General features: G+C 32.3%; 1 protein-coding gene and 1 long non-coding RNA gene across 3 annotated transcripts; both read left to right on the forward strand.

Moving 5' to 3' along the window:
- LOC142622293 (disease resistance response protein 206-like) lies at positions 1-4,543 on the forward strand. Its single transcript, XM_075795739.1, has 2 exons — positions 1-434; positions 4,420-4,543. Exons 1-2 carry the CDS (start codon positions 1-3, stop codon positions 4,541-4,543), a joined length of 558 nt encoding a protein of 185 aa, XP_075651854.1.
- Positions 982-3,827, forward strand: LOC142622294 (uncharacterized). Of its 2 annotated transcripts, XR_012841888.1 has the most exons (4): positions 982-1,388; positions 2,541-2,555; positions 2,680-3,525; positions 3,664-3,827. It is a non-coding gene; the product is annotated as an uncharacterized LOC142622294 (long non-coding RNA). The 2 variants fall into 2 exon arrangements; XR_012841887.1 differs by lacking the exon at positions 2,541-2,555.
- Positions 4,544-17,701: the final 13,158 nt, after the last annotated feature.

Consider the following 17,701-nt stretch of genomic DNA (forward strand, 5'->3'; position numbering starts at 1 on the left):
ATGGAAGCAAGATACTCCATTGTTTTTTATTTCCTCATGTTACTTGCTTTATCTTCGGCCTTTGCATTCCCAAGCAAGAAACAGTATAAACCATGCAAGCATTTAGTCTTATACTTCCATGACATAATTTACAATGGCAAAAATGCTGGTAATGCAACATCTGCCATTGTAGCAGCTCCTGATGGAGCTAATTTAACCATCTTAGCAGGCCAATTCCATTTTGGGAACGTAGCAGTTTTTGACGATCCCATTACCCTAGACAACAATCTCCACTCGAAACCTGTTGGCAGGGCACAAGGCCTTTACATTTACGATACAAAAAACACTTTCACTTCTTGGTTAGGCTTCACATTTGTTCTTAATAGCACAGACCACCAAGGTACTATAAATTTCTTTGGAGTTGATCTAATCATGGTGAAGTCTAGGGACATATCAATCGTGCACGAAAATTAGTGAGGAAATATTTTTCGTCACTAAAAATACAGCTTTAGTGACGAAATATGCATTTCGTCACTAAAGCTGAAAAAAATTATAACATTTAGTGACGAAAAATAAATTTCGTCACTATTGTGATCTGAAAAATGGGCGCCAGGGGAGGGAAACTTTGGCGCGAGTTTAATTAATCTATAGTGACGAAATATTTCGTCACTAAAAGTTGAAATTTTTAGTGACGAAATATTTCGTCACTGTAGGTTTTGCACTTACATGTTTTTAGTGACGAAATCACAATTCGTCACTAAAAGTATGATTTAGTGACGAAATATTAATTTCGTCTCTAAAAACCTTAACAAAGCATAAAAAACTGATACCTTTAGCGACAACAAAGTAGGCATTAGCGACAGAAAAGGTTCGTCGCTAAAGACCTAAGCATATTAGGTCACTTAAACCCTTTTATTTTGCCATTTCCCTCTTTTATTTCAGCTCCCAAAAGAACCTTCACACAAAAGAACCTTCAGACCTTCAGACCAAGAGAACCTTCAGACCAAAAGAACCTTCAGATCAACACACAATCGGCGACGGTGACGGTTCCTATCAGCGACGACGATGCTTCAGTTCTATCGGTGACGGCGACGCTTCAGTTCTATCGGCGACGGCGACGCTTCAGTTCTATCAGCAACGGCGACGACGACGCTTCAGTTCTATCGGCGAGACGGCGACGGTTCAGTTCTATCGACGAGACGGCGACGGTTCGGTTCTATCGGCGACGCTTCAGTTCTATCCGCGACGGTTCTTATCGGTGAGACGGCGACGCTTTAGTTCTATCTGCGACGGTTCCTATCAGCGGTTTCTATCGGCGACGGTTCCCATTCGTCGCCGATTTCGTGTCCATCGCGACGATTCAGACGCCGGCGACACTTCAGCTCCCAATCGCAACGATTCAAACGCCGGTTCGTTCTCTCTCTCTCTCTCTCTCTCTCTCATTTGTTAAATTTAGCTTATTTGATTTTGGATTATTGATTTGTGTTTGTGTTTTTGTTGAAAATTTTGTTTTGGTTTGAATTGGAGATTGATTATTTTTGGGGGATTCGATGGGTTGGCTTTGAGATCAGAATTTTTGGCTTTGATTATTTATTTATTTTTATATATTTTTTTTCAGGGGTTAATAATTAGAGGTTGGGCTGTGTTTGGTTGCTGAGAAAATAAAGGAAAATCATAGTTTTTATTGGTGTAGGGACAAACCCATGAATCCTATTTGGGTTCTTAGCTAAATTTAGCTATTGATTTTGCTGGAAAAGAAAAAAAAAAAAGAATCCTAATCTTTTGGTTTTAGCTTATTAATTTTTAGTTATAGTCAGCTTGATTTTGCAAAAGCAAGCAGAAATGAAAGGGACCTATAGATTAGATTCATATATGCAAGAGATATCCAAGGCTCCTCTTCATCTTTGTATATAAAAAATTTGATGACAATTGGCTACACTGTTTTTGATTTGCACTCTAAAGATGCACTGTATCAAAGACTGCAGCCCTTAAAGTCATTAAAGCACTTTTGTTACATTAACCACGTTCTGTTCCTATTAAAATAATTGTCTCCTGGTTGGTGAGCTTTCATATAAACTTAAATCATAATCTCAATGGTTGAGATTGCAATTACTTTGTGTTAAAAAAATACTTATAGTTTACATTTCAAGAAAATGTTTAAGTTAATAAACTGGCTTAAACATTAAGCCAATTCACACACAGTTTTTTAAAGTTTCATATCTTTAAGGTAAAGGTGCTCCTACATGATTTATGTTTCAAGTCAAATAAACTAATAAACTTAAGTTATTCCATACAAACTTTAGTGTATTTTTGGCAATATTGTTGTAGAAAGTAAAGGTTTAGTTGTAAAGCTTTAATTGTAGAGCTTTTGTGATATAAAGTTTTAATTGAAAACCTCTTTAACATTTTAAGTGTGCAATATATAAATACAAATTTAAAATTTTGGATTTATAAAGATTGAAAAATAAATTGTAGAACTTTTTTTTCTTTCTAAAAATAAATTTTGGATTTAGATTATTGTTTGTGTTCCTCAATTTTCAATTTTGTTTCTCTTTCTGCAGGAAAGCATTTCAACAGTAAGTGTACATTTGGCAAAAACTAGTGATTGATCACTCTTGGCCTAGTGCCTTTGCTTCTTTTTATTATGAGATGATCATTTTCAAGATTGAAGTATTTATAAATTTAACTTTTCTTTTACAGGTTAAATACACATTGTTTGCAATAACTTTGGATTTTTTCTGAAAGTTGTAAGCTTAGCTTGACCAAGTAAGTAAATTTTAGTAGAAAACCTTATAAAACTCTATATGTGTGATGTTGGAAATTGGATTTGTGGTGGTATGTTGTGTTGGAGCAAGCGGGTGGCTTGCATGGTGTTATAAGGTGGGTTAAACTAATATTGAGAGTGTTTTTCATTTCTTGCAAATGTGAATGAGTATTATTGATTACATGTGATGAATAATATTTTATTTGATTTAAATACTTGTAAAACTCTATACTTGTGATGTTTGTGATTAGTTTTGTGGTGGTATGTTGTGTTGGAGCAAGCGGGTGGCTTGCATAGTGTTATAAGGTGGGTTAAACTAATATTGGGAGTGTTTTTCATTTTTTGCAAATGTTAATGAGTATTGTTGATTAGATGTGATGAATAGTATTTTATTTGATTTAAATACTTGTAAAACTCTATACTTGTGATGTTTGTGATTGGTTTTGTGGTGGTATGTTGTGTTGGAGCAAGCGGGTGGCTTGCATAGTGTTATAAGGTGGGTTAAACTAATATTGGGAGTGTTTTTCATTTTTTGCAAATGTTAATGAGTATTGTTGATTAGATGTGATGAATAGTATTTTATTTGATTTAAATACTTGTAAAACTCTATACTTGTGATGTTTGTGATTGGTTTTGTGATTGGTTTTGTGGTGGTATGTTGTGTTGGAGCAAGCGGGTGGCTTGCATGATGTTATAAGATGGGTTAACTTTTTAAGGAGGACTGGTTATGATGACGCTCTTACCTATGGGGGTGGTTCAACTTCAAGTTAAGACATGTTTTGGTTAGTACTTTCTTTTAGCAATTGACCCACATTACATGGTGTGACTACTCTTAATGTATTGTTAGAAATGTTTCTTCTAATATAATTAATGTTTTTACTTTATGATTTTAATGTAGTATTGGTTTTATATTTGTGCAGATTTCTTATTGGTGGCTTTAAGAAGATTTACTTTTGGCATTACTTGAAGACATATGAGGACATCTTCCGTTAGTTCTAATTATATTATGCTACACTTTTTGTATTGTTATAAAACATCTTGAGTTATTGTATATGTTGAAAACAATTATTGTATGGAAGGAGTTTGAATTAGATACTTGTTTTATTTTTTACTTGTGGAATGTATGGATCTTTTTTTATAAATGCATTGTTGAAATAAATGTATTGTTCAAATGTGAGGTTTTAGTAATGTAAAAACAGGTTACAGGTTAATATCAAAACCATGAAAAAAATAAAAACAGAAAATAAGTTTTAGTGACAAAATATTTCGTCACTAAATGTAACAAAATTTTGTAAGAATGGTTTTAGTGACGAAAATTTTCATCACTATATGTGCATGGATTTTCTTAAAAATAGTTTTAGTGACGAACTTTTTCGTCACTATATGTACCCGATAAATAGTTTTAGTGACGACATTATTCGTCACTAAATATGATTTAATAAACTAAACTGTTTTTAGTGACGAAAACGTTTTCGTCTCTAAAAGTTAAAAAAAAAAAAATCAAATCGGACTTTTAGTGACGAAATTTTTCGTCACCAGGACTTTTAGTGACGGGGTTTCAGCGACGAAATGAATTTCGTCACTAAAAGTCCAATTTCGTCACTAAAAGTTTTTAGTGACGAAATATTGAAATTTTAGTGACGAATTTTTTCGTCACTGAAAATACATTTTGTTGTAGTGGTGGGTGGGACTGGAAACTTGTTCATGCACCATGGAATTGCAACTATAATGACTGATGCATTTGAAGGAGAAGTATATTTCAGGCTCTGCGTCGACATCAAGTTCTATGAATGCTGGTAATCCCTTTTTTACTTAGAGGCCAATAAAATTGATCATGTCCTCTATGATCCACTCAAAGGTATCTTTGACTTTTCCAACCCTTGCTAGTATGAAGTGCCCAGCTTGATTGTGTTTCTTCATATAGTTTCCTCCATCTGATCTCTTCTAGCCAAAAGAGTGAAAACAGAAATAATGCTATTTTATGAGGAAAAGCATTTTTTTTTTTTGGAATGCAAAATGTCATCTTTGTTCTATCTATAGCTTTTTGAGATAAATAAAGAATAGAACGTAGTTGTACTGAACCACAATTCTTGTGGCAGTTTGCTTCCTTTTGTTAAGTTTTGTTGGGAAATTTAGACTCCGGTTGATAGAATTAACAAGTTTTAAATCTAAGTTGTTAATTAGATTTATTATGCATAAACTTGTTAAAACAAATAAACGTCAATATCATGTCAAAATCATATGCAGCGGAAAAATAAATAAGACAAGATATGATGACCCAGAAAAACCAATGCAACCAACCAGTTTCATAGTAAAAAACCTGAGGGAAAACCTTCCCAAAAAGCAATTCACTATAGTAAAAAAAAGTTTCAGATCTAGTACAAAACATTTGTCCCTAGAATCTATAATCCCCGTAGATGAACTTATAGCAGAAACCTTCTACTGTTTCAGAACCTCTGAACTCTTCAATATATGAATATCACCCTTTGATGCACGGATCCCAGTACGTGACTAACTCCTTTGCACGAATCCCAGTACGTGACTCACTCACCAACTTGAGAAAGAAGAATATTGGCTGCAAAGTTCTTCACTTCATCAACAATGAAGATTAAGAAGCACTTGGTTACAAAACCCTAAGGCGCAAAGATGCAGTAGCTTCTTTCAGAGGGAATAAGGTTTCGGTCACTTTTTTCATATGTTCTCCTTGTATTCTCTTATGTGACTGCCTCTAAAATAAGTCTTATATATGCCTAGGGTTGTGAGAAAAGAAACCGTACACAAATACAAAAGCTTGGCCCAAAAATTAGATCTGAAAATTCTAATTTCTGTAACCTCGATAGATACCTCGATAAATAGCAGGTTTCAAGCCTCATTAAACCTCGATAGATAACTATCTGTCGAGTAGCTGTCCACAGGTGTCCAGCTTTAGTAAACACATTTTCTTCACTTGTTTCTTGGCCCAATCTTCATGGCTTTAATACTAGACTTGAACAACATGTTCTTTGAAGTATTAAGTATATCCTAAATCTACCAAAATACAAGTAAAGTGCGTTTTGTCAAAGGATTAGCCAACTACATAAAATATGTCTTTAACAATCTCCCCATTTGGCAATTCGTGAAAAAATCACAACAAACAAATGAACATATGAGAGAAGTCACAAATCACTCAACTCATACTCATTTGTTGAATACAATAAAATCTACCCTAACACAAACTCTTGAAAAATTTTGCAAGAAGAGAGTTCATGGCATGGAAGACTTTAACAACCTGTATTTCTGAAACACTTTAAACAAAACTCATCAAGGCATCTTAGTGTAAAATAGAAATAATAGATTGCATACAAAATAAAGAAGCATGTGTATAAAGATAGAAAAGAAACAACACATGTTGAGATAGGTGAAGAAAACATGTATCATCACATATATATCAAAGATATCATCACATATATATCAAAGATAAGCACAATGTATGTAAAAATAGTCACAAGACCTAAGTACAAGAAGAAGAAGTTAAAAGTAGCTCTTACAACAACGAGGTAAACACTCCTCCTAGCAAGATGAAACACAACTTCCCCTTACAAGAGCATGTATTTCTCCCTTTAACTTGTAGAATCTTAAGGAAAGAAACCACAATTTCTCCAATTTCTCCCCCTTTTTGTCATGATTGACAAATGGTACAAGAAGCTATAAAACTTCACTTAAGAAACATAAAAATGATCAAGGATGATCAAGGGGGCACAAAGAATCCATAAAAATGCATAAATGTAATGAAACAAGATTCTATAGATGACAAGATAAAAGAAAGATGCAAAACATGTGAAAAACAATGCATACAGAGGATCTTGATGGATCGAGAGGTGTCGAGAAAGTGTCGAGAAACAAAGAAAAGACACGAGAACAAAAGCTCAATCGATCCATCAAGTGTCAAGAAGATGTCGAGATTGCGATAAGAAAAAAACTAAGAAGCTCGACAGACAGCCAGGTATCGAGGAGGTGTCGAGCCAGCTTTTAAAAGTATTTTTTTGAGAAGGGAAAAACACAGACATGAATGCAATCACGTATGCAACTCAACCAATGATCCAATCAACATATTAGACTCTCAAAATCATCTCTCAACAACAATTTTAAGCACATGGATCCCAAAACACACACACACACACACACACTAAACAAGTCTAACCGATTTTATATTTCAAAAACAAGTCAAGCTAGTTTAGTGAGTATACATCAACATATGTAAACCTTGTGATAGCCAAATCACATTGTACCTACACATGTATGAAAAGTAGCAAAGAATATTGGGTGTTGTGTGTGAAAATATCGCAAGATTGCATAAGTGTCTCTATGTTATAACGATTTGAGATATGAGAAAATTACTTTAACTCACACACAATCATAACTGTTTGATGGGGACTATCACCTTCGTGATACATCCTATAACTCCTACATCTCCTAGAAAACACGCTTGCAAACATATTTAAAAAGCATTTTGTTCTTTTTGCTTTTATATCTTTGCATATTTTCTTGTATTAAGCAAACCATGCATGAGAATATAAAGGAGAGAAAAGAAATACCCAAATATATTAAGCTTTTGACATTGCACTTTTGCTATGCCAAAGCATACAGATGTCATTGACATTGCACTTTTGCTATGCCGAAGCATACAGATGTCATATCATGATTGGCAGGTAACAGTGGTGAGATGGTTATTTATGCCTTTCTCTTAGGATTTTCTAGTCCTACCCGTCAAAAAGAGTGATACGAGTGTTAAGTACAAGAGATCACTTAACCTACTCGTCACAAATAAAGAGCCACAAAACTCATTTGCTTAGTTGTGCATAGAGATGCTCATCTAAGCTACAAGAGATACAAAGTTTGGAAAACTCTGTTTCAATGGCTATTTTAAGGTTCACAAGAACCGGTGTACACAAACTTACATTGTTTTTGTATTTTTCTGATTTTTTCCTTTTTTATTTTGAAAACAAAACAAAATAAAAACTAAACAACCAAACAAAAACAGACAAACAACATGAAAGCATGAAAGAAAGATGCATATGCATGAAAGCATAATAGAAAAATGCAGATTCATGAAAGCATGATTTCAAAAGCAGATAAGAAATCAAGCAAAGAGAGTCCTACTTTAGATTAAAAGAATTAAAGCAGAGGACAAACAGAAAAGACAATTAAGTTTTAGGCTCCTTTCTCACCCACACAACATGAGTCTTTGGCCGTGAAGATGAAAAGACACATGTCCTAGTATGACTACTAAAGGACATGGAAGAATTAAAATTCTCCTAAAATTGAGTTAAAAAACTCAAAACTTTTAATAACTCTCCAAACAAAGGTGTAGGTCCATGAGAGAAAACCTGTAACCATTTAGACACTTGCTTTTGAGGATACAACTTAAAGCAATTAGGACGAATGTGTCCAGAAACACCGCAATAATGATAAACATGAGGTCTAACAAAGGATTTAGAATTAGTCAAAACAGTTTTGGATTTCATACCTTTATTACCTTTCTCAAATTGAGACACAATGACAGTCCTTGATCCAGAAGTCGTAGAAGAGGAGGAGCCAGAGGAGACAGCATATCCTGAGCCAGTCTTATCAGAACTAGGCTTTTGAGCACTCAAAACCTCTTCAAGCTTTGTACTAGACATCCTCTCTATTTGAGTTCTAGCTTGACCAAGCTCAACCTCAACCTCAAGATTCTTGACCTTCTCTTCTAATGAGGTGTTCTCCACAATGAGAGTCTGAACTAACCTTGTAGTCTCATCCAATTTGACTAACATATTAGCCTTTTCAATTTTTACCTCATTAAGCTCTTTTCTACAAAGATGAGAAGTCTTTTCAGATTTCATGAATTCAGTGCATAGCTTATCATAGGCTTCCTAAAGGGTCAACTTCTTGGGTACTCCTTCATCAGAAGAATCGTCACTGTCACTAGCACTCTCCACAATTACCTTATCGGTTGAGGCAGAAAGGCCATAACATGACTACATTCATCCACATACTCATCAGAAGAGTCATTCTCAGTGTCACTCCAAGTAGCAACCAACCCTTTATCATCTGACTTCTTAGTCTTTTCCTTCATAAGGTAGTTTGGGCACTCTATCCTCATATGACCAAAACCCTTTCACTTATGGCATTTGATGAGAGGCTTCTCATTCTTACATTTCCTAGAGGATTTAGATTTCCTAGGAGGTTTGCCCTTATCCTTTTTCCTAAATTGAAGAAACTTGATAATCTCATCAGTTATGAAGGTTAGATCCTCATCCTCATCCTCATCTTCATCTTCATCTTCAGAGTTCTCAATCTCTTCCTCTATACCCTTAAGAGCCAAGTTTTTACTCTTTCCACCTTTTTCCATTGAGCCTAATCTCATCTCATAGGTTTGAAGGTTCCCTACAAGCTTAATCAAAGGAATTTGATCAATGTCTTTTGCTTCTTCAATGGCAGTGATCTTGGCATAGAATCTTTCGGGTAAGGACCTAAGGATTTTTCTAACAATTTTGGATTATGCTATAGACTCTCCAAGGTTGAAGACAGAATTCACAATATCCTTGAGTTTAGCATAAAATTCATCAAAGGTCTCATCCTCCTCCATCCTTATTTCTTCAAAGCTACTAGTGAGTCTTTGAAACTTCACAGTATTTACTGTCTGGGTATCTTCATAGGTGGTCTCAAGAATGGTCCATGCTTCCTTGGCAACTTCTGTGGAGGATATTTTCTTGAATTCCTCATTGGTCACCCCACAAAACAAAGCATTCAAGGCCCTACTGTTGAAATTTACCGCTACGATTGTTGCATCATCCTAATCCACCGACGATTCCTTTGGCTTAATTCAGCCAATTTCAACAACTTGCCATACCTGTTCACCTAGAGCCTGCAAAAAAACTTTCATACGAACTTTCCAGTACGCATAATTAGTTCCATCAAATAAAGGAAGAATCAAAAGAGATTGTCCACAATCCATGACAACGGGAGTTAAGGATCACACTCAGGAAATTAATCCAATCAGAGTGTACCCGCTCTGATACCACTTGTTGGAAAATTTAGACCCTGATTGATAGAATTAACAAGTTTTAAACCCAAGTTGTTAATTAGATTTATTATGCATAAACTTGTTAAAACAAACAAACATCAATATCATGTCGAAATCATATGTAGCGGAAAAATAAATAAGACAAGATATGATGACCTAGGAAAACCAATGCAACCAACCAGTTTCACAGTAAAAAACCTAGGGGAAAACCTTCCCAAAAAGCAATTCACTATAGTAAAGAGAAGTTTCAGATCTAGTACAAAACCTTTGTCCCTAGACTCTACAATCTCCGTAGATGAACTTACAGCAGAAACCTTCTACCGCTTCAGAACCTCTGAACTCTTTAATATATGAACGCCACCCTTTGATGCACGGATCCCAGTACGTGACTAACTCCTTTGCACGAATCTCAGTACGTGACTCACTCACCAACTTAAGAAAGAAGAATGTTGGCTGCAAAGTTCTTCACTTCATTAACAATGAAGATTAAGAAGCACTTGGTTACAGAACCCTAAGGCGCAAAGACGCAGTAGCTTCTTTCAGAGAGAATAAGGCTTCGGTCACCTTTTTCATATGTTCTCCTTGTATTCTCTTATGTGACGGCCTCTAAAATAAGCCTTATATATGCCTAGGGTTATGAGAAAAGAAATCCTACACAAATACAAAAGCCTGGCCCAAAAATCAGATCTGAAAATTTTGATTTTCGTAACCTCGATAGATAGCAGGTGTCGAAACTCATTAAACCTCGTTAGATAGCTATCTGTTGAGCAACTGTCAAGTAGCTGTCCGCAGGTGTCCAGCTTTAGTAAACACCTTTTCTTCACTTGTTTCTTGGTTCAATCTTCATGGCTTTAATACTAGACTTGAACAACATGTTCTTTGAAGTATTAAGCACATCCTAGATCTACCCAAATACAAGTAAAGTGTGTTTTTTTAAAGGATTAACCAACTACATAAAATATGTCCTTAACAAGTTTGCTCAAGTATGGTCGATTATTGGTCGTGTAACTGACAAGAAAATAATAGCCAAATTAAATAATGCTGTCTTAGCAGCAGAAGAGGATGATAATACAAAGTTTATGAATGTCCTATGAATTTTTCCTTTTTACTCCCTCTCTTAGGTTCAATGGCGGCTGCTTCTCCAAAAAAAAAAGGTTCAGTGGCGGCTCCAGAATAGTCTGGGGTGGGTTTACCTAATTAGTTTTTTCTTTTTGATTTCTGGATTTTTTTTTATTAATGTTTTATAGGAAATAAATAATAAAATAAAAATTAATTTTTTAATTAACGGCAAAACAACGTAATTTTGATAATTTAACGATGAGAGTGGATGATAAGATAACGGAAATTTGAATTAGGGTGTTTTGAAATTTAGAGGATTTTTTAATGACATATGACAAATTTAGAGGATTAAAATGAAAGATAGTGAAACTTATAAGGTGAGTTTTGATATTTAGCCAAAAAAATTTCTTGGGTTTTTTTTTTTTCTTATAAGGACCTAAAATACTGTTAAGGGGGCTAAAAATTTATAAATAAAAAAAAAATTTGGCAACAAACTTAGGCTACAACTCTCACTAAGCAAATTAACATAGTTATATATTTTGAAAATCTAATCGTTGAATTGTGTATTCTTTATGTTTTTCAAACACATGTCAAATTTTACGTCAATCAGATGTTATTTATTATTCAATTCATAAACTTATTTCTTATATATAATTTTAGATTACAAAAACTCAAAATTTAAACATTTGAATTGATGACATAACTATTAATCTTTGATATTTTTAAAATTTTGCAAGTATGGAAGATATAAGAAGAAAATCTAATTTAATGGTAGATTTATCAAAATTCACATCTAACAAAAAAAACTAAGTGAAGTCGTAGTCTTAGTCTACAACTAAGTTTATTGCCAAATTTTGTCAAAAATTTAATTATGTTGGACCTAAAAAAATTTACAGTGACCACAAATTTTTTTAAAGATAAGAAACCATTAATTTTTTAATATTTATATATAATAATAATAATTAGTTTTCACGGTAGGGTGGTCCAGGTCTTGTGATTAACCTAGACTCAACGTGCCCCTGCGCACGTAGGTCATTTCCTCTAAAATGTTTGGAAACGGAAAGAGGTAGAGAGAGGGGAAGAGAGATTCATAATTTTGGTCAGCTCATATATATACACACTTCCAAGCATACAAGACTCATACATGATACAACTACGTGAATCCATATTACCATCTCAAAATTTAACTAAACAAATGAACAAGATTATTGCCAATCAGATGGCCAATGACGTACGGTCTTGTGTTGCAGTTCCAATGGGACAATAGTTATTCATAGCAAAAAGGAGAGAAAATTGTAGGGTTTGAAAAGTACAAATTATAAATATGAGGAATCTGAATGCTGAGGAACCAGATCACTTCTAAATATTTAAAATTTGGATTCTGTGCATACTTGTCAGAGGGCATTTGGCATCATGCAACAGTCAAAAAAATTTTATACACAAGGTAGATTGTGAAGAAAACCTAGAGTTAAAAGATTCACTCTTAATTAATATCTATTTTTGAGTCAGTAAAGTTTTTTCAGATTTTTAACTTTTAACTTTTTGATATAATGGTTGAAATTTAAAATTAAATTTTTAACTCTCAATCTCAATTATTGAGATGGTATTACAGCCGCTACATTAAAATATGTATTACGTCAAGTGCTAATGCAACAAAAATTAGTATAGTAATATTAGATACAATATCACATCTATATATAAAAAGTTTTTACAATAGTAACTTAAATATGATAAATTATGCACAAAAAAAAAAAATAGTTGCAATAACATAATTATAAATACATAGTACAAATTTTGAGTTTGTGAATAATTTGTTTTTTCTTATATGATATCAATATATTAAATAAAATAAAAAGATATTTTATCACATATTCCAAAAAAAATTTAATCACATTTGGTTTCAAATGTACATCCGTATGTCCTCCAAGGCTTGTGCACTCGCCTTATACTTTTCCTTTCTCCCTCCAAAGCAATTTCAAAGATTCAACATTTGAATTCCACATTTTTTTTTTTTTATCTTCGCTATCCATTTGGTTGTTTTCTCACCCCCATTCAATCTCTCTCTCTCTCTCTCTCTCTCTCTCTCCATTCAGTTACCCTCTCTTTCCACTTAATTATTTTTCTCTCTTGCTTTCCTTTCTCCACTTAATTCCACTGATGAAATGTTAGTTCTTTTTTTTACAGCCATATGAGACAGATAGAGAGAGAAATTTTTATGGAATTTAGATGTCCAACATCTAGATTCACTTTGAAAGGAAAACAAAAGGTGGAATCTGGATGATTAGAAGGAGGATAAAAATTTGAATCCAAATGTTAAACATCCAAATTCACTTTAGGAGAAAAAAAATATAAAAAGTTATTGGGGTGAGAGAAATGATTATACTTTTTGAATTCATATGTTTAACATAATCTGAATCATGATTTTGTTTCATATAAACACTCCTAATGAGGAGCTTGACATATGTCAATCAAGGGGCAGTTGAAGTATTTTCAATAGTTTAGGATAATTACAACTCAAAAGTGTTTTAAATTGCTTTAGAAATGATATTAAAAAAATTTTGACCCTTTGATCACAATTTTTCAAATATATTTTGAACCACAAAAAAATATTTGAATGAGGTTTTTTAATTGGAAAGTAGACTTTCACCATTTCAAAAGGGACATAAATTTTGCCCATTTTGGATTTAAAATGAGGGGATTATAGCCGTTTGAAGTTAGGCCAACAACTTTGATAGAAAAATAGGTTTCTAGGCGAGGTTGCATATGTAGTTTCACCTACCCCCAGAGACTTGAAACTTCCATATTGAAGCCCCAAACACTTCTATCTTTAGTGGGCACCGCTCAGATATTTAGGAAGATCTTTAGTGGCCTTAGAAACCATAATTTGACCTTATAAATACTCACATTATGCCCCATATCTGATCACTCAGACAGAGAGAGAGAGAGAGAGAGAGAGTCTTTTACATCAGTATTCTCCCAAAAACTTCATTTTTCTTCAATCTTTTTTCACACACCAACACTATGCATGTTTTTTGATTCTTCAAAATCTCTCTCATGTAGTCCTAGAAAACGGTTTTCATCTTGTTTCAAAATCTTTTTAAAAAACTTTAAAGAAATACTTTGGAGAGAGAGTCCTTTTTCTATATGCTTGCTAAAAAAAACATTTTCTTACTAAGTTCTTTACACAACCGAATATTTTTTATTGATGAAACTCTCTCTCTAGAACATATTTACATAAATAAATCATTTTCATAACTTGTTTCAAAAAAATCTTCAAGAATATTTTCTTATTTTTGAGTTGTTATTGAAAAGACAAATCATTACATTTTAAAAAGAATTTAAGATATGCCTCTCACTTTGTTAAGAATGTGTAATTATGTAGGAACCATTGGAGTAAAGCTCCTTCCTCTAATATAATAATAGACCACACTAAGTAAAACTATAGTACAACCCACCATTAATGATCAGGGGAGGAAGTATTAGTTTTGGAGTATTGAATAATTATCATTAATAGTCCACTAATAACTAATTACCCAGCCTTTGTCAAAGTGAATAGGACATTTAGGGTTATAAATTAACTCATTTGCTTATAAACAGCTCAAGTTCTACTTAGAAAAAAGGGTTGTTTATATTTGTTTATTTAACAAATTCGCTAATTTCAAGTCTAACTTTAGGCCAGTTATTAAACAAACCAAAGCTCAAACATAATATAATGTTTTCATGAACAAGCTCATGTGTATGAGTCTCAATTGATTATATGTATGCATGTATGAAGAAAGTATACTTATATAGACTTTAGTTTCAAGTGTGTAAATTTAAGTTCATAAGGTATCAATTTTTTTTTTTTTTGGTAATTTATTGATGATAAATAGTCCATTTTGTAGTTAAATTATATCTAATTTTTAACAATACAAGGTTAGTGAATTTAATTTTTATAAGTTAATATATGAAAATCATTCTATGTAATTAACTCAAATAATTTAATTTAATTATAATTTAATTATTAATTACCAACATAGATTTATGAAAGGGTAAAAATTGCAGTCATGGTTTTAAATATATTGGTAAAAAATAAGTTAATCAAATAGCTGTTTAATAAGATTAAGTTTGTTCGATAAGAAAATGGACAATGTTGAACATATAATTTAGCTTGGTGATGAGCTCAACCTCACCTTGTGTCCAAAAGAAAGTAAAATGAAAAAAAAAATCCTAAACTTTTACTACTCAACTTAGCTCAGCTCAAGAAGTTCTAGTTAATTAATTCAACTAGTAAAGTCTTTTATTGTCAAAAAAGAGATTTGAGGAAGAAAAAAAAATTAGCTAGGCTCATTTACATCTATAGCCACTCAGTGAGTTCTAGTTAGCTCAATTGGTAATAAGTTTATTTTTTTCAAATAAGAGATTTGAGGAGGAGGAGGGGGAGGGGATGGGAGGGCTGGGGGGGGGGGGGGGGAACTTAACTAGGCTCATTTGCATCTATTGCCAACATATGAATACATTTACTACAAGGAATGAGAGATTTGAACTCTAGATCTCTTAAAAGACTAGGATAATTGAACTTCAAAGTTCTTGGCCTCTCAATTTTTTTTTATTTACTTAGTATTTGTGTTATTTTATATACCCACAAAAAGTTTTATAAACTTACAATGTGGGACAAATTTTAACATACAAACTCATGCCATCCTTCCAAATGTCACAATCTACCCAATAAATTATTTCAGCCTAACTCAGGAAGACCACCAATCCCAATTTTTAATGTGTTGGCAACGATTACGTACTAGCATAAGACCACCAATCCCAATTTATAATGTGTTAGCAATGATTAAGTACTTGCATAAAATGAAAATAAAAAGTATTTGTTTGAAAAAAAAAAAAAGCAAGTACGGACGTGATTAAGTTTTGTCCATGTTATATATCTACACTATGGGTCTGTTTGGATAAAATTTATTGCTGAAAACTGAAAATACAATAGCAAAATAATTTTTAAATGGGTAAAAAACACTGTTCATGCCAAATTTACTGTTCATTGGCCTAAAATCACTGTTCATGGCCAATGAACAGTAACAAACACGCGTAAAAAAAAAAAAAAAAAACTTGGACATGGACGCACGTTTGCGCTATCCAAACGCCCTCTATGTGTGCGTTTGAATACCACTTATTTTGCTGAAAACTGAAAATAATAAAAAATAATAATAAAAATGTTACTGTTTGAGTTTTGGTTACTATTCATATGTCTGATTGCACTGTTCATGTCCCATGAACAATGCAACAGGCGCTGGACTTAAAAATAAAAAAAAAAAATGTAGACTTAGAAAATGCTGACACCAAATCCAAACAAATCTTATATATAAAAGAATTTTCGTCTTTGAACTGAGCTTTTATGTGGTTCAAAAATACTTTAATTAATGAAGGGTAACTTCTCTTAAAAATAGGGGTATAAATTTTAATTAAAAATTTTCATTTTGAATTTAAAAGGAGAACTCCTAAAATTTAAGATTTTTTTTTTCTCTTCACGTATAAAAATTTAGCATATTTTTTATTCATTTTTCATCTAATAAAAGTAAAATACCCCAATTTAAAAAATAAAAAAATAAGAGCATTATAAAGAATTTAGCCTTTTTTTTCCCTCACGTTCATCTAATTTTTAAAGAAATTACAGTTACTATTTATCTCTAAACTTTTTCATTTTTATTTGTTTAATAAATACAAATTATTAACTTTCACTAAAAAATATAGAAGAGTCTCTGAGCACACGCAATGCGCATACTTAAAGGCTAGTATTTTATAAATGAGTTTGAATTTGATAAGAATAAGGTGTAAAACTCATGCTTTATGTTTTCCAATAAGAGGTTGTCATATTAGCTTTTTATACTTAAAACTCAACATGTCTGATCACACCTAATAATATCTCCATGTACTCCCAATTTAGTTGGATTTTTAGATGACTATTAAAATTGATTGAGTGTGGATATGCTTATTCTTTAGTATGTGATAAGATGATGTGACACGTTGGAATTGGAGGATGTAAAACTTGGGTTTTACACCACACCTTATATTTTCAAATGATTTTAAAATTGATTGAGTGTGGTTGTGCTTATTTTTTAATATGTGATAGGATGATATGACATATTGGAAATGAAGGATGTAGAACTTGAGTTTTACACCACATCTTTATAAAATATAATTTAAAATTTTATTCTTTAAAATAAAAAATAAAAATATATAATAAAACAAATTACCTCAGATCTCTTATTTGTCAAATAATAAATAAGAAGTAATACATCAATAAAATTTTCATTATACTTTTATAACAAATTATAGGCAAAGAGTTGTTATTGGTTATAACTTGAATCCACAACTTAAATGACTTTTTTGCTCATCCATAATAATTAATAATATCCTACCACTTAAAATTTACTGTGAAAATATTATTGGAATAGCATTTCTCATAATAAATACTAATAAATAATAAATAAAAAGGAGAAAAGTTGTTCCTAACTTATTTGCTGCCTAAACCTGTATTAATCATTGTCAGCCTTTTGTTCAATTATTATGTACTAATGAGACCAAAAATGCAGATGCATTGGAATTTTTTATTTCTTTTATTGGATTTTATATATATATATATATATATATATATATATATATATATATATATATTTATATTTATATATATATATATATATTTTTTTTTTTTTCCTTCTACGGACCAACGGTCACTATCAATGAAATTGCGAGCAATTCGCGAGGATAACAAATCTTCTTCGAGTATTTGTTATTTAAAAGCAAATCGATCTAGTGACTTGATTATGCTTCAAGGCTTGGCCCTAGTTAGTTGTAAGGTAAGGTTAGTT

This window comes from Castanea sativa, chromosome 1 (assembly GCF_040712315.1).
Source record: "Castanea sativa cultivar Marrone di Chiusa Pesio chromosome 1, ASM4071231v1".
NCBI classification, from domain to species: domain Eukaryota; kingdom Viridiplantae; phylum Streptophyta; class Magnoliopsida; order Fagales; family Fagaceae; genus Castanea; species Castanea sativa.